General features: G+C 43.5%; 2 protein-coding genes across 2 annotated transcripts; both read right to left on the bottom strand.

Moving 5' to 3' along the window:
- Positions 1–13,608: 13,608 nt before the first annotated feature.
- Positions 13,609–16,585, bottom strand: LOC100824114 (heparan-alpha-glucosaminide N-acetyltransferase). The gene is made up of 13 exons (XM_014902342.2): positions 16,205–16,585; positions 15,984–16,121; positions 15,796–15,877; positions 15,605–15,681; positions 15,381–15,496; positions 15,151–15,268; positions 14,961–15,077; positions 14,737–14,828; positions 14,581–14,647; positions 14,420–14,501; positions 14,250–14,341; positions 14,013–14,156; positions 13,609–13,913 (listed from the first exon to the last, which is right to left on the bottom strand). Exons 1-13 carry the CDS (start codon positions 16,427–16,429, stop codon positions 13,767–13,769), a joined length of 1,497 nt encoding a protein of 498 aa, XP_014757828.1. The 5' UTR covers positions 16,430–16,585; the 3' UTR covers positions 13,609–13,766.
- A 3,408-nt stretch (positions 16,586–19,993) lies between these two features.
- LOC100845633 (F-box/kelch-repeat protein At2g44130) lies at positions 19,994–22,219 on the bottom strand. The gene has a single exon (XM_003577599.4). It carries the CDS (start codon positions 22,159–22,161, stop codon positions 21,013–21,015), a length of 1,149 nt encoding a protein of 382 aa, XP_003577647.1. The 5' UTR covers positions 22,162–22,219; the 3' UTR covers positions 19,994–21,012.
- Between the last annotated feature and the right edge of the window lie 247 nt (positions 22,220–22,466).

The following is a 22,466-nucleotide window of genomic DNA, read 5'->3' as shown; positions in this document are numbered from 1 at the left end:
GCCAAAAAATTGGTTGTAGTTTTGGTTGCCTTTGAATTGGCCAGCTTTAGTCAAAAAATTGAACTAGAGTTGGCTTCCCAAATAGTTGGCAAGCATCCAAACAACCATCAAGTTTTAATCAATGACCAAATACTTGTTGGATGTGATCCAAATTTCCCAGTGGCCGGAAGTTCCGGCCCATTCCGGCCGAACCTCCGGTTGCTCTCTGTTACTTTTCGGGAAAATGCAGAACTTGCTGCTGAACTTCCGGATATTCAAGAATTAGCGGAACTTCCGGCTTCCAATCGGAACTTCCGGTGTGCCCGTTACGGATCTGACTTGCCCTAATGCTCCTGGGATATATACCCCTTGTAAGCCGCTGTTTTGGGCAGAGTTCGCACGAGTTGCATCTGTAGAACCTCCCTGGCGTTGTAAACACTCTCCATATAGTGAGATTTCGCTGGCTGGCGCTCGTGGTTTTTTCCTCTCGTTGTTTGAGAGGGTTTTCCACATTAAATCCGTGTGTCCTTGTGCTGTGATTTCTTCTTCGTTCTTCGTTCTTGCTTGTCGTGTTCATAACAAGTGGTATCAGAGCCCCAGGTTCCGCCTAGGGTTTGCGACATGTCTACCTTGAAGTTCGATCTGCCGCAGCTGGACTACACCACACGATTCTCGTTGCGGCAAGTGAAGATGCGGGCGATTCTCGCCCAAACTTCAGATCTGGATGAAGCGCTTGATTGCTTCGGCAAGAAGGCTGCAAAGGAGTGGACTACCGAAGAGAAACGCAAAGATCGTAAGGCTTTGTCTTTGATTCAACTTCATATGTCCAATAATATTTTGCAGGAAGTGTTGGAGGAGAAATCCGCAGGAGCCTTGTGGCTGAAACTGGAATCGATCTGCATGTCTAAAGATCTAACCAGTAAGATGCATGTAAAGATGAAGTTGTTCACTCATAAGCTGCAAGAAGGTGGATCGGTAATATCTCATATAACTGTTTTTCGAGAGATAGTTTCTGACTTGCAAGCTTTGGAGGTTAAGTATGATGATGAGGATTTAACCATCTTACTCTTATGCTCGTTGCCTAATTCCTATACAAATTTCCGCGATTCAATTCTTTATAGCCATGACTCTCTAACCCTTAATGAGGTTTTAGAGGCACTTAGACAGAAAGAGAAGATGAAGTCTATGGTGCAGGCCGATGGGTAGTCCTCAAAGGCAGAAGCTCTACAGGTTCGTGGCAGGACCGAGCAGAGGAATAACAACTATGGCAACCGAGATAAGAGCCGGGACGGAAAAGCTCGTTCAAAGTCCCGAGGAAAAGATAAGTTCTGCAGGTATTGTAAGAAAAATAATCATGTTATTAAAGATTGTTACAAACTGCAGAACAAGGAGAAAAGGAACGGTACCTACAAACCGAAAGACAAGTCCGATGGTAATGGTAAGGTCACTGTCGTTTCTACTGACAGCTCCGAGGGTGAATGTCTCGCTGTTCTTGCTGCTTGTGCTTCCCGTGATGATGAATGGATTTCTTGATACAGCATGTTCCTTTCATATTTGTTGTAACAAGGATTGGTTGAGTTCGTATGAGTCTGTGCAGACTGGAGATTTTGTGCGTGTGGGTAATGACAATCCTTGTCATATTGTTGGCATTGGGTCTGTTCAGATCAAGACCCATGATGGCATGACACGCACGTTGAAAGGGTGAAGCACATACCAAGCATGACAAGAAATTTGATCTCACTTAGTACCATGGATTGTGACGGGTACAAGTACGTTGGAGAGCGTAGACTTTTGAAGGTATCTAGAGGTTCTCTCATTCACATGATAGGTGATATGAATTCTGCCAAATTATATGTTCTTAGAGGTACCACTTTGTCTGGTTTTGCTGCTGCCGTTACACCTAATGATTCTGATGATTGCGCAAAAATGAATCTATGGCATATGCGTCTTGGGCATATGAGTGAACATGGGATGGCAGAGTTGGTCAAGAGAGAGCTCATCGACGGCTGCAACTTGAGTAAGATTGAGTTTTGTGAGCACTGCGTTTATGGTAAGCACAAAAGGGTTAAGTTCATTTTTTCCGTTCATACCACCAAAGGCATATTAGATTATGTGCATGCTGATGTTTGGGGACCCTCCCGTAAGACTTCTATTGGTGGTGCTAATTACATATTTACCATTATTGATGATTACTCAAGAAAAGTTTGGCCTTATTTTTTGAAACATAAATCTGATGTTTTTGGTGCATTCAAGAAGTGGAAAGTTACGGTACAAAAGCAAATTGAAAGGAAGGTAAATTTTTTGCGTACTGATAATGGTGGTGAATTCGTTTCTGATGAGTTTGAGGAGTTTTGCAGCAATGATGGTGTGGTTAGGCACTACACGGTTGCTCGTACTCCACAGCAAAATGGCGTGGCTGAACGCATGAATAGAACCATCATCTCGAGGGCCCGTTGCATGCTGTCCAATGCAGGTTTGGGCAGGCGTTTTTGGGCTGAGGTAGCTTCCACCGCATGCTACCTCATAAACAGGTCACCTTCTATTTCACTTGACAAGAAACCTCCATTGAGGTATGGTTTGGTAAACCTGCTGATTATTCACAGTTGAGAGTTTTTGGTTGCACCGTTTATGCTCACGTTGATAATGAAAAGCTAGAGCCTATAGTTGTTAAGTGCATTTTTTTTTTGCTATGGTTCTGGAGTTAAAGCTTTCAGGTTGTGGAATCTTGAAGCTAAAAAGATTTTGCTGAGCAGGAATGTTGTCTTTAATAAAAAAGTTATATATCATGATACTTTGTCCACTGATGCCTCTCGCATTGAAGAGGAGAGACTTAGAGTGCAGGTGGAGCACGTTGATGAAATTGTTGACAACGATGATGCTCAGGTTGATAATGGTAATGATGATGGGAACAATGATGATAATAATGATGATAATAATGATGATAATAATGATTATATTGTTCCAACCTCACCACCTGTTTTGCAGCAACCCACACGGTCTATTGCAGCTGACCGTCCAAAGAGAAATAAAGGTCCTCGCCCGCGTTTAATTGAAGAGTGTGATCTTGTTTATTATGCTTTGAGTTATGCAGAATAGGTGGAGCATGATAGTGAACCAGCCCCATATAATGAAGCAGTTGTTTCCGGCGACCGTGTGAAGTGGTTGTCTGCCATGCAAGAGGAGATGCAATCTCTTGAGAAGAATGGCACATGGGATGTTGTTGCTATGCATGATCTTGAGCTTGAGCAGTTAGATGTGAAGACTGCATTCACTACTAGAAAACGCAATTTTCCCTAGGGCAAAAACTCTTTACTTAGAGCTAATTTCTCTTTTCTAGGTAAAGTAGAGGTGCAAACAGTGCAACTCTAGGTAAAGAGAATATGCATTCAAAAACAAATATGAAGTAAACTATACCTAGAGTTAATTTTAGCCCTAGGTAAAGAATGCCTTGCTGGCTCTTGAGGCACCCATGCGAGACAGAGCAAAATATCTTCCCATCTCCTCTTCTCAGTAAAAAAGAAAAAAACAAATCCATCTCCTTTCCCCTCTCGTCGTCTCCACACTGCCCGGCCTGCCCTTCCCCTCTCCACCGTGCCCGCGCCGCCCCGCCGCGCCCACCGCCGCCGGCACCGCTCCCTTCTCTCCCCTCTTCTCTCCGTCCTCCCTACGCCGCCCCTCTCCCTGCTGGCCTGCTTCATCCCTTCCCCGCCGCCACTGCTCCTCGGCCTGCTCGCGCCGTTCTCCTCACCAGACTGACAGTAGGGGTCCGAGCCCTTTCACTCCACGAGATCTGGCCGTCCTGGGTCCGTATCCATCGGACTAGGCCACAAGGGAGGCCGGTGGTGGACTTGCCTTCCCCTGCTGCTCGAGGCGGCCCGCCGCAGGGAGCCCATGGTGGTCGCGGTCCGCTGCTCCGACAGCCACCTCCCAACCGTCGCCATCACCCATCCCGGTAATCTGTCCATGGTGAGCCCATCCCCCTTCCACCCCCCTTCCCCCCTAGCGATTTTGATATGTACTATTTTACACTAGTAAACTGTGGCTGTTGATTAGATTTGCATTTGCTTAGCATCAATGTACATGATGTTAGTCTGAAATTAGGAATTTGGAATGTATACATAAGCTTGAAATCTGAACTATAAGAAGGCACTAATATATTCATCATCAATTAACTTCATCATTTTGATCAGATTTTTATTCCAAGTTCTCAAGTGAAACTATTGGCTACTGCTTATGCTAATTTGTGGTTTTTTATTTGGGCATATTCAGATAATTAATATTAGAGGTAGCATTATCTTTTGTCTCTAATTATTTCATGGTCTTGTCAAACTTCACTTGGATCTCCAAATCATGTATGCAATCATCTCTCTCAACTTGACATATAAAGAAAGAAGTAGCTATTTTCAAAGCTCACCTCTTGTTTTAGAGATTTTGAATGACAGCAAAAATTCTCCAATCATGTGTGCTCAAGAACACGCAAATCATTCCACTTTTCAGGTATGTCTTCTGAAATAAAACCCAGTGCCATTTGAAATAAAGCCTGCGATGGCTACTTTGTTTGCGGCATGGATGCCTCTGTGTTTGAGATGGCTATTTTGTGATGTACATGGGTGACTTGGAATTCTCTTATGTGTATGCGGTGCCTATATGCGATAGAGAGTTAAAATGATTTGATGTTCTTGTACACATTTTGAAGGAGCAATTTTGTGAAGCCTGCTGTTCATAATTAAATGTTCTGAAGCTTGGTATTTCTGAAGAACCATACTGACCTACAGGGATATGCATCGGAGCTTCAGTTCAATAGAAGTCAAACTTATACCACACATAGTTATATCTGAATTGATTAGATAACACAGAATAATTAGTCTAGCGATAGTAATTTTCTCTCCACGGGCAATTTTTTATTTTGCTTTCAAAGAATGGCGATGTGTGCAAAATAAATACTAACCTGTTTGGAATTGGTTGGATCATAGGACACAAAACTAATCAACCAAGATTGTTCCTTCCTCTCAAATCTTCACTACTGCAGATGGTGACTGCCCATCATAATGCAGTTGCTCCACTGCTTTGACATCTTGCAGATCCTAGTGGAGGATGGTGCTTGTGCGGCGCCTAGGAGATGGAGGGGGCTGGTATGGCCCCTGCTTTGACATTTATAGTTGTTGTGCTGCATTTCTAGTTACATTAATATATTTGACAGTTAATTAATTTGGCTCAAAGATCTTTTGTGTATGCATGTACTCCATGCCATGTTTTTGTGTGCTTTTGTGTATACATGTATGCCGCCCAGAAATGAGCAAACACTATATGTGCTTTTGTGTATACATGTACTCCATGCTATGTTTCTAGTGCTGCCGTCGTCTCTCTCACGCAGTCTCACACTTCACTTAAATTCAATGTTGTCATTTCTTATGTTCTCAGTTGAGTATGCGCCCAATTAAATAATGGAGAGCTAATTGAAATTATCGTTTCATCCATGTTGCATATATGAACAGAGAGAGTACATGTAGATTTGCTATTAGCTTAAAGTACATAATAGTTTGCTGATGAGATATTGTTAATTACTACCACTTTATATATATCTTGATGCTACAATATGTATTCATCAAACTCCTAAAATGAGTGTCATATTATTTTCAGGAGCACAATGTCAGGTCAAATGTTTCTACCCACGAGCCTGCTGCATATGAAGATGGGTTATTTGGAGGTTTCTTCAATGAGTCTGGAGCATGAGCACTCACTTTCTCGTTGCTGCTCATGAGCAACCAAATGCAGGAACTGAATAGGTTTTGGGTATGCAGTTTTTCAGTGTAGCTAACTCTGGCTATATACTCATGTGTGACAATAATTGACATGTTGAGTCATGTTTTTTGGCATAGCAAACTCTAGCCATTTACTATCTGTTATGGTTGTAATGAGATTTGTTTTTGGGTGTAGCAACAACACTTGCTACTGCCATGGACATGTTATTTGAATGAATATTGAGATTTACAAAAAAAATTGTGTTATGTGCGGTTTCTATTGGTCATGAATTTAAATATAGTCAATATGAATTCATATATGGTAAGTACGAATTCCAATATGGTTCCCTAGAGTGTATTTCAGATTCTTGTTGGTAAAGTCCTCTAGGAAAAGAAGATGATATGGCATAGAGCTTCCATGTGATTTCTTTCCCTAGAGTTCCAGCCACTAGGGAAAGAAATGTTCCCCTAGAGCTCTCGAAATGCCCCTAGGTAAAGACCTTTTTCTCCACCATACTATACCTAGGGTTTTTTCCCTAGAGCAGTCCCTAGCTGAAGCCTTCACCTAAGGTTTTTCTACTTTCACCTAGAGTATTTGCCTCTAGGGAAACTTGTGGATTCTAGTAGTAATTTTTGCATGCAGAGGTAGGAGGAAATATACATGGACCAACCGGAAGGGTTCATAGTGCCTTCAAAGAGGAGTTTGTGTGTAAGTTGAAGAAGTCCCTCTATGGTTTGAAGCAATCTCCTAGACAGTGGTATAAAAGGTTTGATTCATTTATGATCTCACGTGGCTTTACTAGATCTCAGTATGTCAGTTATCACCTATATACTTGCTGTTATATGTTGATGATATGTTAATTGCTGCCAAGAGCATGAAAGTAATCACTACTTTGAAGGCACAATTAAGTAGTGAATTTCAGATGAAGGATCTTGGTGCTGCTAAGAAAATCCTAGGTATGAAAATTAAAAGGGACAAAAAGTCTAGATTGCTATTTCTTAGTCAGCAAAGTTACATTGAGAAAGTTCTTCATCGTATATGCATGATGCAAAGTATGTTAGTACTCCTATTGCTTCTCATTTCAAGTTGTTAGCGTTGCAATGTCCTACTTCTGATGAAGATATTGAGTATATGTCACGAGTTCCCTATTCTAGTGCTGTTGGTTCCTTGATGTATGCCATGGTTTGTACATGTACTGATTTATCATATGCTATGAGTTTGGTCAGCCATTACATGGCTAATCCCGGTAAAGAACATTGGAAAGCTGTTCAGTGGATTTTCAAGTACCTCCGTGGCACATCCAATACTTGCTTGAAGTTTGGCAAGACTGATGAGGGACTCGTTGTCTATGTGGATTCAGATTTTGCTGCCGACTTGCATAAGAGGAGATCCCTCACAGGTTATGTGTTCACGGTAGGTGGATGTGCTGTGAGTTGGAAGGCAACACTACAACCAGTTGTTACTCAATCTACAACCGAAGCAGAATATATGGCTATTTCTGAAGCTCGCAAAGAATCTGTTTGGTTGAAGGGTTTATATGCTGAGCTTTGTCAAGATGTTTCTTGCATTAACCTGTTTTGTGACAATAAAAGTGCTAATTACCTTACTAAGGATCAGATGCTTCACTAGAGAACCAAGCACATTGATGTCAAGTATTATTTTGTTCGCGACATTGTTGCACAAGGTAAATTGAAGGTATGCAATATCAACACTCATGATAATCCTGCTGATATGATGACAAAGCCTGTTCCTATTGCTAAGTTTCAACTATACTCAAGCTTGTTGGTATAACTGTTTAGCGCCTAGTGGATGTTGGCGCCGAAAGTGTTTTTTTTTATTGATTCAGGAGTTGTTGCTGTTCATGCTACAAGGAGAAATTTGCTACAAGGAGAAATTTTTCTCAAGGTGGATTTTGTTGGATGCGATCCAAATTTCCCAGTGGCCGGAAGTTCCGGCCCAATTGCTCTCTGTTACTTTTCGGGAAAATGCGGAACTTCCGGATATTTAAGAATTAGCGGAACTTCCGGTGTGCCCGTTACGGATCTAACTTCTCCTAATGCTCCTGCTATATATACCCCTTGTAAGCCGCCGTTTTGGACAGAGTTCGCACGAGCTGCATCTGCAGAACCTTCCTGACGTTGTAAACACTCCTCATATAGTGAGATTTCGCTGGCTGCCGCCCGGGGTTTTTTTTCTCGTTGTTTGAGAGCGTTTCCACGTTAAATCCATGTGTTCTTATTCTGTGATTTCTTCTTCGTTTTTCGTTTTTACTTGTGGTGTTCGTAACAATACTTGGCATGGAACACTTTGAAATCAAACCAAACACACCCAAATCACCTAACATAGTACTAGGTCGACAAGGCCGTGACGCTTGTAACTTTTCCCCCAACCAGACCTGCTCCATCGTCACACAAGTCGACACGTTGTTAGCCCGGGCGCCATGCGGATGCCATTGCCACCTAGGTGTGAGCCCCAGACAGATCACATGTCATCATCCTAGCTAGAGGGCATGTAGCGCAAGAGGAGGCTATTTTATTTGATTTGGCTACGTGGTGGCATCATCACGAATAGCTGCCGGCCGGCATGGATCCTTCCCATCATCATCTACCGTGTACGTGCTCTTAATTAGCAGCACGAAGCTGTTGTTGGGCAAAAGAATAAGCTGAAATTAATCAAACACCTCGAAATCTGAATCTATTCGATTTTCTTTCTTTCTTTCTTTCTTTGTCTTTGAAGATGCCACGAAAGAAATTTGAGCCCCATGGTCGATCGGCCGTCCTTGGTTGGGGGCTGGTAGTAGGTACTAGCAGTAATTAAGTAGGCCATGATTAATTTCGCTTGGAATCAATCGCTATGATTAATTAACCTGTTCCCTTGGACTTGAGATGTCTGCTCTGAATGCTGCAGACCCAAGGGTGGCATTAACGTAGTACGTGTGCATGCATCCCCCACCCCTGCACCCGCCGACGGTTGATGCATGCGTGGAGCAAGTTAACCTAATTAACTAACACACAAATTACGAATTTGCGTACAGTAATTAAGAATTATAGACTCATTCGTGTGACGTTTAATCTCTCACCTTCCACTTGTATTACAAATTTGTTTGGTTGATTGGCTTAGTGGATGGAGAAATCAATCAAATTAATTGCTCATTCTTGTTGGTCTCCTGTGATTTGTTGGTCTATTTAAAATTGTCGTGATGATTTGGTTTTTAAACAAATAAAAAGAAAACTTCCAAATTGTTGCAAGTGGTCTGTCGGGCGACGCGTTCCGTTCTGTTCCCCACTGCTTCGATGGTGGTCAAGGAGTCTATGGATCCTAGGGACAGGCGTATAGAGACGGTTTTACAACCGGTTTAGGTGGCGCGCAGATCTTAGACTAGACAATGGATGATTTTTTTTCATTCTTTTTGTGGTTTCATTCTTGAGATGTAATTGAGATGTGCGAATGATGTTACATTGATTTTGACTTAATAATAATAATAATAATAATAATAATAATAATAATAATAATAATAATAATAATAATAATAATAATAATAATAATAATAATAATAATAATAATAATAATAATAATAATAATAATAATAATAATAATAATAATAATAATAATAATAATAATAATAATAATAATAATAATAATACGATTGTGTGCAGCCGATACAGAGGCAAAAAATTTAAGCCCCATAGTCGGCCGTCCTTGGTTGGGGGCTGGTAGGTACTGCTAGTAATTACGTAGGCCATGATTTCGCTTGGAATTAATCGCTATGATTAACCTGTTCCCTTGGACTTGAGATGTCTGCTCTGAGGTCTGAATATGCTGCAGGCCGAAGGGTGCATTAACTCACATGCATGCATGCATCCCCGTCCCCTGCATCCGCCGACGCGTCGTTGCATGCATGGAGCGACTCAACCTTTTTTTTTTCGAAAGAAGCAAGTTAACCTAATTAACTAACACGATTAACTCCCCATTCCTTACCAAGCAAATTACTGACGCGCAGTATGTACGTAACGCACAGCCGCCTCTACACTTGGACGACAAGCTTTTGCATCATTGCATATAGTCCACGCGCTTTGCCTGCGTTTGCCCACCACACATTAATTCAACGAGAGGTCACATGGACGTACTACGTGAATTGGAGATTAATTTGGAGTGCACCCTGGCCATGTATTGTGCGCCACAATTCCAGATCCTGGGTCACACCACCCAGAAGGCCAGAAATTAGTTGGACCAGAATCCAGATCGTTCGGCCATGCACTGAGATCGGACGCTGCATTGCTTTGACTAAACGCATGCATCAGTTGCCTTGTGGTAGGCAAGCTAGCTGTTGCGATGTCACTAGCTAGCTAGCTAGCTCTGTGTTTCGCTGATGGCCAGGTTGTTGACCTTTCAGAGTCAATGGATCCATCCATGCATGCATGCGCAACTGTTAGCTGTGAAGGTCAACCCTTCTCCCTCCGGCCATGTGGATACTGAGATACTCCATGGTGCCTAGGCCTTGCATGCATATACACCTGGTGATCAAGATGGAGTTAGTTAGTATATGTGTCTAAATGAAAAGAAAAAAAGTGCTAACTGTTTGCAACAACAACCACAGCAAAACTGTTCTCTGTTCGCAATAATTGCAACAACAGCCGCCCAACAAAACTGTGCTAACTGTTCGCTCTACATGTATTGGACATCACAAATGTGTATACACATACAGCCTCCAAGCAGTCGTTAATATAGTTACAAACTATTGTGACGTGTATGTACAGCACGAACATTTTTTATTAACACTCTAATTCGATTTTCTTCTATGTCGTAGCAACACGCACATGCTTTTAGCTAGTAGTTTATAGTTTGTTCGACCTTGATCATTGCAAATTTGTTTTCTATGATGTGACGATGAGTTTTGCACACATGGATGCCCAATCAGCATACCCAGCAATATAAGTTGAAATAGTATATGATAAATTAGGTATTCTTAGATTTAAACTGAAAATAAAATATAAAAAAAACAAGAGAAAAGAGAACACAAGCAATAAACAAAGTTCAATCATTTCAAGTAAAGCGTCATAAGTTTCAAAAAACTAGCCATGGTATTGCTAACATGTTCTTCTTTTCTTTTTTTCAGTTTCCCTACTTTTTTAGTGTTTTCAAATGAAAAAAATTTAGAGAGTTGCTAAATCTTTGGGGATTTGAAATTGAATGGAAATAATATGTATTCTTGGATAACAGGAAAACTCAAGAAAAAAAACAAAACTAATTGAATAATATTAACATTAAATTAAAGGGTACTATGTTCAATGTGCTCAAAGCCAAAACCACCGTTTGGGATTGACATTTCTTTATTTATGAAACTTCACATGTTTTGGAATCATTCCCCACCTTTTCTTCTCTATTTTTTATTTTTCTTCAAAACTTTCTGGAAATTTTCTATTTTTTATTGTCTACTTCTAAATCTCCATATTTGTTAAACTTCATTCTTCAAATCAGAAGGCTTGTTGCCACATGCATGTGTGGAATCACAATCACATTATTTAATGAAAACTGCCTTGGTAATGATCGATCCAAGGGTCTAAACAGGGTCTAAACATAAAATGGTTTATGATGAAAGTTTAATCTAACTTTTAAAGATGATTATTTGTTGAACCTTATGATTCCGGCCACAAATGCATACCTAGTTCTCAAACTGAATGTACGATGAATAGTGTAGCTAGTAGGTAGAGCTACCTGGTTATGTTCAAATTTCCCAATAGGAAATTGTTTAGTTAACCTATTTACCGTGATAGTGGAAAATGCATTTGCGGGACGGTAATCAATTAGAACTCTGGTTAGGATGTAATCTAAATTCGGCTAATAGTTGACTACAAAAAAATAAATTGAAATTCTACCTTTTCTTTTGACCTAAAGAAGGTAATCATGATCCGATGGTTTTGCTTACCGTTAACCATGCCGGACAGATTCTATGCATGTTCTCCGATTTGCAAGAGAAGACATCGCACATGACACCTTGCATTAATTAAGTAAAATTAACCGATCAATTCAGTGAACCTGCAGAAGCTGATAAGTTTGTTTTTGTGTCTTAAATCCATTGCCGTTGGTCCATCTAGACGCATTCAGTTAACCGTTGAGTCATTCTACTGTTTGACTGACCACACACGCACCGGTATGCACAATTCATTAACTCGTCCACTGCTCTCTGATCACACAGTGTTCATGGCAGGCAGCATTTGTATGTGTTGCGTGCAGGATTTAATGCATGGCAGATCAGCAGCAGAAGACGCAAGATCCAGAGACCTGTGACTCTGACACTGAGATTATATAGCCGGAGGTAATATCAGAAACTATGGTGAAGGCAGGCAACATAATTTTGTAATCAGGCCCCAAGCAGCAGGGGATCACCGGCCCGGTCAAGACATTACAATCCGACAGTAAACGGTAACCAATCCAGCGTCCACGGTTTCAGTTCATATGCTGTCCGTGCGATCCGTTGACTATCTTTCCTGCACGAAACAAAGCATCATCCGTAGCGTTTTGGCTCCCGGTTGCGTGTGTAGAGGAGCGTTTTTGGCACTCGTGATGACAAGGACGCTACGGAACCGTCTTTAGCTCCCGGTATGGACATATATATTATCTTTGTTGAGTGTTTTTTAACACCGGTAAATTAACAATTCATCTAGAGGCTCCAGATTCCTCCAAAGCAAACCCTTTTTTTAGCTGTACACAATTTTCTTTTCATCCTAATTAATCTTAGACTGGAATTTTGTAGATATTTAGTGGAACTCAACAGATGTATGCATAGTTCACTGAAGTTTTATTCAAAAAAGCCAGTTGTCCAAAAACCTAGTAGTAACTTCCTATGGAACAATGGCAATCTTTCTCTGAATTTAATAGTAAATCTTGAATCTAATAGCTCAAACCAGGACCTTGTTTCCTTGACAAATGACAAACGGTAACATAACAGATCAAAACACAAGACAAATAATGAGAGAATTGAATGGTTGCCAGGTTAAGTTTGGAGAACAAAGCCCTATGTCACCAGTGCATGTTCCCCCATGCTGATTCAAGTCAGGAGTTACTGAAGTTGTGTATGCTTTTTTTTTTGAAAGGGCACTGAAGTTGTATGCAGCAGCCTACTACTCCCTCCGATCCATAATAAGTGTCTCAAACTTAGTACAATTTTATATTAAATTAGTACAAAGTCTAAGACATTAATTATGAATCGGGGAGTACAAAAAAACCTAATTAGCAACAACGCAAAGAAAAGTAGTTTTCTCAATCAGTTCATCGAATAAATAAGCCAGATCGTTATTCTAAAAACAGCATTCGGAAACTTTTGTGCCCTATGTATGCCACTTTGTCCGAACAGTTCACGACAAAGCCTTCTTGTTCTTACAAACGGATAGCACTTTGACATCACAGAATCAAGAAATGAAGAAGGGACAAAAAAAATAGAAGCCTTGCATGATTACCACGAATACGATAAGGGGAGCAGAGAGACAGCGCTGTGCCGCCTTCTCGTTTGTTTCTTGCTAGTTCAACAGAGTTAATTAGAACAAGCAAAGTCCAATGATATGAGGCTTAATTTGTCTCAACTCTCAAGACGGGGTAGGACAGGCAGGCTTGTCTGCTGATCCCTGAGGGGGCACCGTGGCAAGTTGCTTCGCCATGTTCTCCAAGCTCTGCGTTCTCTATGAGATTCTGACCGATTTGAGTAGCTTAAGAGCTTTAGTTGTCCCTGAAGATCCATGCATGCCCTATCGACGGTTGTTAATTTATGGTATGGTAGGTCATACTTCTATCTAATGCCATAAGTCAAACCTCTACTTGACCAACAGGCTAACCAGTGCTTAATTTGGTGTATTTATTAATTATTACTGTTAGCAAAAAAAGAAAAATACATTTGCAGTTCAGAACTTTGAGAATGGCAAGGAGACGTATATCACAGTGTTTTTTTACAACAATCATGCAAATTAATGTTACATGGAAATGAACAACCAAATTTACTGCTGAAAAAAATAAATAACAGATGTTGCTTGTCCATTGTACACACTGAAGTCTCATAGTTTCCAGTAAATCCCCAATTTGTGCAAGATGCCAGACACAACACCCCAGAACAGGATCTCTCCAAATATGACATACAGCAGATTCCCCAGATTTTCTGAATGCCAGACATTAACAAACACATGCTGTTGGATCCAGTTAACCTGCCAAAGTAGAAAGGCACAAACAGATAAGCTCAAACAAAAACAGGCCCCAGATGCCAGCATGTTCTTACTACGAGTTCATCTTCACTTATTACTTACAAGAGTTTTATCTTGTGACTCATAGTACCATCCATTCATAAATGCAGCAAATATTCCCTGTGCGGCAAGGACGAACACAAGCATGGCGTTCATGCCAATCCATTCGAGGAACAAGAATGGTACTCTCAGGCCCCAAACATCAATCTATCAATATGAAAAGGAAAGAAGTAAATCATTATGAAAGAGCTCATGGAAGTGCAGAAATTTCATCTGCCAAGAACTAATGATAAACAGTACCAGTGCGTAAAAAGCTGAAAGAACGATGCCAGCAGCGCCGCCAGTGAAGCAAATGTAACTGAAGCTGTAGAGTTGCTTGTTTATTGGAATAGCTACAACGGGAGAATGATGGATGTAAGTTTCTGATTTCACAATTAGTTCATGTATCAAAAATAGATTTATGGAAATACCATTTGTGAAGTGGAGGAGAATGCCGAGCAAGAGGAGTGCAAAGCCCATCGAAAGCCAGTGTGTCAGTCTTTCCTTATGGGTCTGATATTCAGAAACTTTCATGTCAAAGTTGCATTTATCACAATTCAAAGGTAAAACTATAATGTTGTAGATAATAAACCTTGAAATGGATTAGAACATGGCCATAGTGGATTCCAATTGTCCCTGATATAATCGACGATATGGAACTGAAACATAAATTATGGAAATTTACTTCAATGTTGATCTGATGAAGATAAATTTAGTTTTATCTAGCTTATGTTGTCAGATTTCAAACCTTAACAATCCTTCTGGTTCGAATGGTCCAAGACACCATGCAGGAGCATCATCTCGGAGTTTACCTGTTTCTGGTGAGCTAAATGTACAATCCTATTCAAGGTAATTCAGTGCACATAGGTCAGACTTGCTGTTTCTAGCTTAATTTGCAGTATATCAATTAGCTTAGTTAAATAAATTTTCGAACAATGATAAATCTTATCACAATAAGAATACAGTTTCTACCTTTGTTCGGATCCAGACGGGTTGCGAATAGAGATGGTTAATCCCCCAGACCTGCCTATCAATAAAGCCCACTGCGTTGCAAGCCGGGTCCAGGTGGCCCCTCACACCACATTGTACCTGTAAACATAAGTACTGTATCAAATACAGAAAGATCAACAGGTATGATATCCTCTGGTTAAGTTGGGAGTACCGTAAATCGCTTCCCGTCATTGATATCACCATCATTGTGGTAAACAAAGCTCCAGTCTGGAACATACAGCGAGAATGTTGTGATCATGTATATGACGAGCACGATGAAAGCGCCTAACCTGTTGGTTGTCAGAAATGACAAGAATCTCCATCATATTCTGAAACTGGGGAAAATATAAGAAAATATACCCTTTAGAGTGCTACCCGACTATTAGAGGGATATTATCGTACCATTGCCACCGGTATGCATCGAAAATGGCGTAAGGACCAGACCGGACTGTGGTAGGCCGCACTTTTGTGGTGAATACCTCTATGAGAGCAACCGCAAAGTACACCAAAGCTATTCTCTGGTGAAGCAACGTCAAACACAAGGAAAGTATTCTGTGTTATAAGTCATGACCTCCAGGTGGATGGAATAAATGACAAATTTGTTTCTTTTGGCAAATGAAATGAACCTGGAGGATGCCACACCATCTTATCATCTTCATGTCCACTCCGTAGGCAAGGTCATCTGGAGCGTGCGAGTATCCGCCTTCATTGGTACAAACATCAAATTCAAAAGAGTGTCAAAAACTGTTTTGGACTCAAGCAAGCCAACATACACATAGAATTTTATAGGGAGATGTTCATGGAAAACTATAGTTACCTTGCAGTAGCAGGCCCCAGAAGATCATTTTCAGTGTTCTGACGCTGACCTTCTTAACAGCAGCACCCATGTTTGGAACTCTCTGAAAGAAAATGTTCACCTGATGATCAGTTACCTGGCCACCCAAAATTCCCAAAAGCGCAAGTGCTAGCGTGAGCCCTAGCACACAAAAGTGCTAGCTTACTAACCTTCATGGCGAAGGCGATTGCGACACCGACGATGAAGAGGAAGAAAGGCATGACAAAGTCTGCCAAGGTACAACCGTTCCACGGCGAGTGGTCCATCCGCTCGTAAGACGAGCCGGCATCGTCCACAAGTATCATCACCTGCACACATGGAACTCTTAACAGTTTATATATATGATGACTGTCAATCTTTTACAGGATTGCTAGCTAGTTCAATTCAGTACCACAATGGTAAGCCCTCTAAAGGCATCAAGAGCTGCCACCCTGGTGCTCTTCTTCTTCTGGGGCTCCTCGACCACGGCCAGCCTCTCCTTCTCGGCATTAGCACCGGCGGCATCGATGCTCTTGCCGTCGCCGCTGCCGTGCTCCACGATGGCTACATCAATGGCGTGCTGCTCAGAAACTTTCGCACGGCCGGGGGATGCTGCTATCTCCTGCCCCTTCTCCATAGATAATTGTGTGTACAACTCACTCAGATCATCCCTCTATGGCTCTACGTACATATAGGTGACTTACAATCCTAATTTGATGAGATTCATGAATGGTGAACTTATATACAAAGTACACGATCATAAGAATTGTCTGTCACTCTGTCTTGCCTTAAAGAAATGATTTTTTGGCAAGCAATTAAGTGCTAGATATATATACATATACTGGCATTAGCGTTGGGTTGCCGGCGGATTGTGGTAATTTAAGTCAGTTGTACTCCGTACATGTTTTCTCTAAGGCGTTGTCACTTTCCAAGTCCTCCGTTTTCCAAGTGTCTAGACCTTTGATCCCTCTGTCTATGTAGTCTGTGCTTACTAACAATTTGAGGGCACAGTTGTCAATTAGGATATGTCATAATCAACTTATAAGTCTGTGCTTACGTTTTTTCCCCCCTATGTTTTTTTTTGCGGGTAAAAAAACAAAACAAAAAACATAAGGGAATATGTTATATATATACTGACCACTGCTCCTGTTACGGAAAAGATGTCCACGGCCTTGCAAAGGCAATGACTTGCTGCAAGTATGTACGTAGTACCATGGAAGCATCGTTCAAAATACTCCCTCCGTTTCGAAATAAGTGACGTGGATTTGTATAAATTTGTATACAAATCCGCATCACTTATTTTGAGATGGAGGGAGTACAAAATTGGTTTCATTCCGTTTCGAAAAAAAAAATTTGGTTTCTTTTCCCCTTCAGATAGTCCAAACATCTAACTTGAAACAGAAATAATTCCGTTGAGTTATTCTCGCAAGCACAACCTAAGTAAAAGGATCTGGGCGTATAACAAGAAATGTTGTTTTTTAAGCGCGGGAGACCATTCAACGTCGGCTTCGGAACATTCCATCAAGCAGAGCATTGCTGACATGTTCTGAAACTGTTTACTTTGGTTGAGACATTTCTCTTTTTGGCACTGCATAAATGCCATGATTTTGAACAAAAAATAGTTTTTTTTTGTGTGTGTGCGCACATCTCATTTCTCCAACTTTGCTGTATTTTTAAATAATGTAGATGTGCGTATTGGGGAATCAGTCCGTATGGAAGAGGACATATGCGTCGATCGCCGGCTCCGTCTGGATATATATTTCGATATTTACTACTCGTTCCCTTTTGTTTTGGAGCGTGTCGTTGAAGGACGTTGCTCCACTTGGAAACAGAACAGTGAATTAGTACGTGCCCAAACAGTTGGATTACACTGACGTCTCCAGCACGGATACGCCAAGAACTTACTGTCATCTGTCCCCGGTTGATGACTGTAGCACGGCGGAGAAGGACACGCCATTTTTTCTAGTAAGCACCATAGCCCCCGGGGCCTCGATCTCCAACATATGTGGAAGAACTATGTTGCACTGGAGACTGGAGTCTGGTGATGTCTCGTTTGGTGGCTGACGAGGAAGGATCAGTATAGTGAATATTTTGGATGTTCAGTGGAGAGTCCGTTGTTCTCAGCTTACCTTGGTGTTCTCATTTATCATAGGGAGTTTTATATATAGAATTTTGATGGGGAGAAGAAAGATTTCGAAAATATTGAAGGAGTTGGAAGGGCAAACATCTTATCGACAATGGAAGACTGGTTCATATACGATTTTATGGAAGGGTCTCTAGCCTAATGATCAGGGTTCTAGTGGAACCTCCAAGATCCTGGGTTTGACTTACTCCCTTGGGAGCGAATTTTTAGGACGGGGTTAAAGGTTTAAAAAAAATCTCGTTTACCCCACGCCAAAGCACAAATCTAAAGTCCGTCTCGGTCTCTTGCGGGTCACAATGCCGTTGTGTATAGGTGGGACTGAGGTTCGGAGATTATCAGGACTTGCGTGAGAAGTTCTTATTCCTGAGGGTTGTCTGCTCCCCATGGGTCCTGTTTTTTACTCTATACACGATTCATATGTACCAGTTTGCACATTATATCGTATCTTTCTTAGATACCCTGTTGTTCTTACAATTTCGGTGTAACTCACGAGTTGGGATGTTCGATACAAGAGGAGGATAACGGGAAGAGTTTGTGTGCGTCTAGAGACATGTGGATGGGTGTTAGGGTAGGACAAGAAGAGAGGTGAGTGATGGGCCAGAAGAGTGAGTAGTGTTGGATTCTTGGGCTTCTTGCTGAATCCATCGTGTCTTGGGCTAAATTTGATTTGAGTTATACTAGTAGCTTGTTATTCGACTTGTTAAACTCGCTATATATGCTATCGTGTTCAGAACCGAACATGGCTATACTCGTTTTATTGCTTCGAGTTCGAGCCAAACGCCCTACTTGTCACCAATTTGTTTGTACTACCGGGCAGTGCTGTCGTACTACTCCACATTAGTGAAGACTAGAAAGCGTGCATATGACGTCTGTGCACGAACAATACCTGAACTTGCATTTCTGGCAATCGAGCCTTCCACGCATTCTTCTCATCTGGGACACAACTCTCACAGATCGAACTCTTTGCTTGTCAGTAGTACCTTTTTCCACTCGAAACACTTCTGAATCAGGATAACAAAGGAGCATTGGACTACATCTCTCGTGGAAAGGCATAAGAAAGCAGAAGTGAACTTCAACGCCAACTACACTACACGTACATTTCTTTACCAAATACTGCGTGGGCATTAATTGATGGCTCCCCTGCTGCTATATATTTACAGCAAACTTGACTATAAGTTCGTGGAAATGGACGTCCAAAGCCAGAGATCGGAGAGAATGATCGAAAACGGAATGGCTTTCTTGCAGCATGGCATTTCTACTGTGCTAATGATCGAAAAAGGGACAAATTTGGCCGTGTTAACACGGTCCATTATGGCTAATCTGTCTTGTTCGTCTTCTTTATCTCGATCTGTGATACGAATTTAAACCCGGAATTTCATGGTACATACATGTTGCATACACGTGCCAAATGTTTTCGAGGATCTCTCAAAACTTTGTACTACATGTATTTAGAGATTCAGAGCCCCCGGGGACCAGATGGCATTGGGAGCAGGCAATGGGCCGATACAACCTCTATTCCTCTGTCTCCTACTTTCCCTAACCGGTACAGACGCAAGTTGTTGACGAGCCAAAAGTTTGTGGATGGTCACAAGTACAAACAGGTGGAATTTAGGAGGCCTAATTGCATCCTACTTACATGTCATGGCCACACAAGGCTGTTCTGAATTCTGATGTGGAGCTTCCAAAGTTCCAAGAAAGGTCCTTATTAAACCGTCAGTCCGTGACCATGTGCTGGCTGGCTAATAAGTGTTTGTTCTCCGGACGCTACTGCAAAATTGCTCATCTCAGCATGTCAGCATCCAAAGCCAAAACTTTTCCCAAAAACAAATGCATCCGTAGCCATAGGCAAAAACAAACTATACATGGACGGCGGCGTGTGATCTGTCATCCTTATCTTCCTAGCCTCTCCCATTATTGTCGACATTAACATGATTGATGCAAATAAGCTAGAGCTACCTGTGTGTGTGGAGAACCACAACCGATGAGCCTCACAGTCAATTTCGTCCCTTGCAAGTTTCATTGCCCCAAAACCCAGAAAGATCGGCAGTACGAGAGGTTAACAGCAACCTGAGAGATCCTCCGGATTCAACTTTCTCTAACAGAAGAACTCTCTTGTTAGAAAAGAAAGAAAGAAAGAAAGAAAGAAGTGGATACAGTTGCAACAGCTATCCGTCCGTGGAAACAAGACAGATGAACGATTGAACGGTTCAGAATCGTGATGCAAGCACGGACGGACGGACGCCATAATCGACCTCATCGGAGCCGATGGCGACGTGGGTGGCTGGCTGGCTGGCTGGTTCCGCCGATTGCTGTTGCGTGGAATGCGAGGCCTCAACTAGCGGCTAAAAGAAAAGATCGGCAAGCAGCGGCGTCAACTCTTTTCTCTTCTCCGGGTTTATTCTAGCAGCTGGCCGGCTGCCAGCCGCCCACAATAATGCACACACAGAAGAAAAAGAAATGAAAAGGAAACATAGGCTCACTGATTGATTGGTTGATTGATTATTCTACGCCGGCGAGCCACCGGCAATGGAGGTGGCTCGCACATCCGCTTCCGCTGCGAATATTCCAGCATCTTTGCAGCTACTGGCAGATCTGGATCTTGATCATGAGAAGAGAAACTAGACGGTTTTCTTCGGAGGAAAAACTGATGGTTTTTTCCAATTTTTTAGAATGGTATTGTACAATGATCGATTGCTACTATCACGGAGCAATCCTCTCTATCTTTGGGACAAAAACACCAAAAGCAGAAGAGGGAGGAAGGCTGTCTCAACAGCAAGAGAAGAGCGGAGAGGAGATTTCAAAGCCATGACTAACTGGCAGATCTCACAAGCTTCGTTCCTAAAGGATTTTTTTTTAATCTTTCCTCCAGTTTGTCTGATGATCTGATCATACTAGTAGTTGATGGATCCACGACGCGCAGATCTCAGGCGACGAGATCTCAGAACTCAGATCCATCCATGGCAGAAACAGGGCAAGTCAAGAACACGTACATACATACTCACTAGCAGTACTCTTCTTGGTCGTGCGAGGCGGGCAACTCCGGGATAGAGGCATCGTCCGAAGGTTGTTGTTCATCGTCACACGCGGACGGATGCCATGGAGAAGACGAAGCCGGCGAACTCCGGCGGCGGGCGCACAATGGTCCAGCTCTTGGACTTTACGTCGAACACCCACAACGCGTGCCGCCCGCCTCCCTCGGACTCGATGGCGCCGGTCACCACCACTTGCTCCCCACCACCGACAGCCACCGCGCGCGCCGTGCCGGGCTTGAGCCCCGGCGGGTACGGCCCGACCTCGAGCCACCCGCGCCGCTCCCCGCGCCACTCCATGACGGCCGTCCCCTCGATGCACCAGACGCGGCCGCGCACCACGACGTGCGCGGCCGACGGCGGCGCCCTGACGCGCTCCAGGCGGCGCCACTCGCGGGTCTCCGGGTCGAACCACTCGGCGTCGCGCTCGAAGCCGCCCTGCCGCCCCGTGCGGTACCCGCTCACGGCCAGGAACTTGTCCCCTGCCACGGTCGCCATGCCGTCGCACTCGTCGCGCTCCTCCGACATGTCCGGCAGCGGGTCCCACCCGTCGGCCTCCGCGTCGTACGCCTCCGCCGTCTTCAGCGCGTTCTTCAGCTTGTCGTGCCCACCCGCGACGTAGATCTTTCCGCCGGCTTCGGCGCAGGCGAAGAAGGACCGCGCGGATCTCATGGGCGCCCCGCGGCGCCAGACGCCGGTCGCGGCGTCGAGGACGTGGACGTCCGCCACGGGCTCGAATGTCTGGGGATCCCACCCGCCGAGAACCGCCACGCGGCTCCCCACGGCCGCGCACTGCGCGAACATGGGCACGGGCGGCGCCGCGCTCTCGCGGTGCCACTCGCCCGTGGTGACGTTGTACACGGCGACCCCGTACGCCGCCGCGGCCTGGGCGTTAGCGCTCTCCGGCGCGGCGTCCGCCATGGCCGCCGCCGCGGACGGGTTGCTGAACTGGAGGAGGAAGACGAGGTCCTCGTTGGCGCCGGCCTCGGCGCGGGCCAGGGCGAAGGCCGGCTCGGCGGCGGCGGTCCGCCAGCCGCGGCAGACGCGGCGCATGGAGCGGTAGGACCCGTGCGGGACGCGCGCCAGGCAGTCGACGGCGACGTCGTCCGGCATCCCCGGGATGAGGTCGATGTGCTGCTGCTTGGCGCTGGCGGCCGCGACCTCGCACTCTTTCGCACGGCTCTTTGGGTTCCTCATCTTTCTTGTGAGCTTTGGCTTTCTGGATACGGAATGGATGGCTCTCTTCGCTCCCCGGGAGCGGGGTTAAATAGAAGAATAGCGGTGCTACGTGGCGCTCGTTGATTGGGGCACTGTCAGACAGCTAAGCAGATTTTAAATATGCCAACTTGGTTCTGACGGTAGTAGAGCATTGCAAGCTGCTCTGCTGCTGTTTGTGTGCCGGCGGGTTCATTCATTGTGCTCTACTGGTGTCCTTTCGTGGACAAGTTTTCTGTGTGTTCTTCGCAAAAAACAAAAACAAAAGGAAGTTTTCTGTGTGTTGT

The sequence above is a fragment of the Brachypodium distachyon genome, chromosome 4 (assembly GCF_000005505.3).
Source record: "Brachypodium distachyon strain Bd21 chromosome 4, Brachypodium_distachyon_v3.0, whole genome shotgun sequence".
Taxonomy (NCBI): domain Eukaryota; kingdom Viridiplantae; phylum Streptophyta; class Magnoliopsida; order Poales; family Poaceae; genus Brachypodium; species Brachypodium distachyon.
Note: the sequence above shows the minus strand (reverse complement) of the source record. Positions and strands in the feature narration are given on the sequence as shown.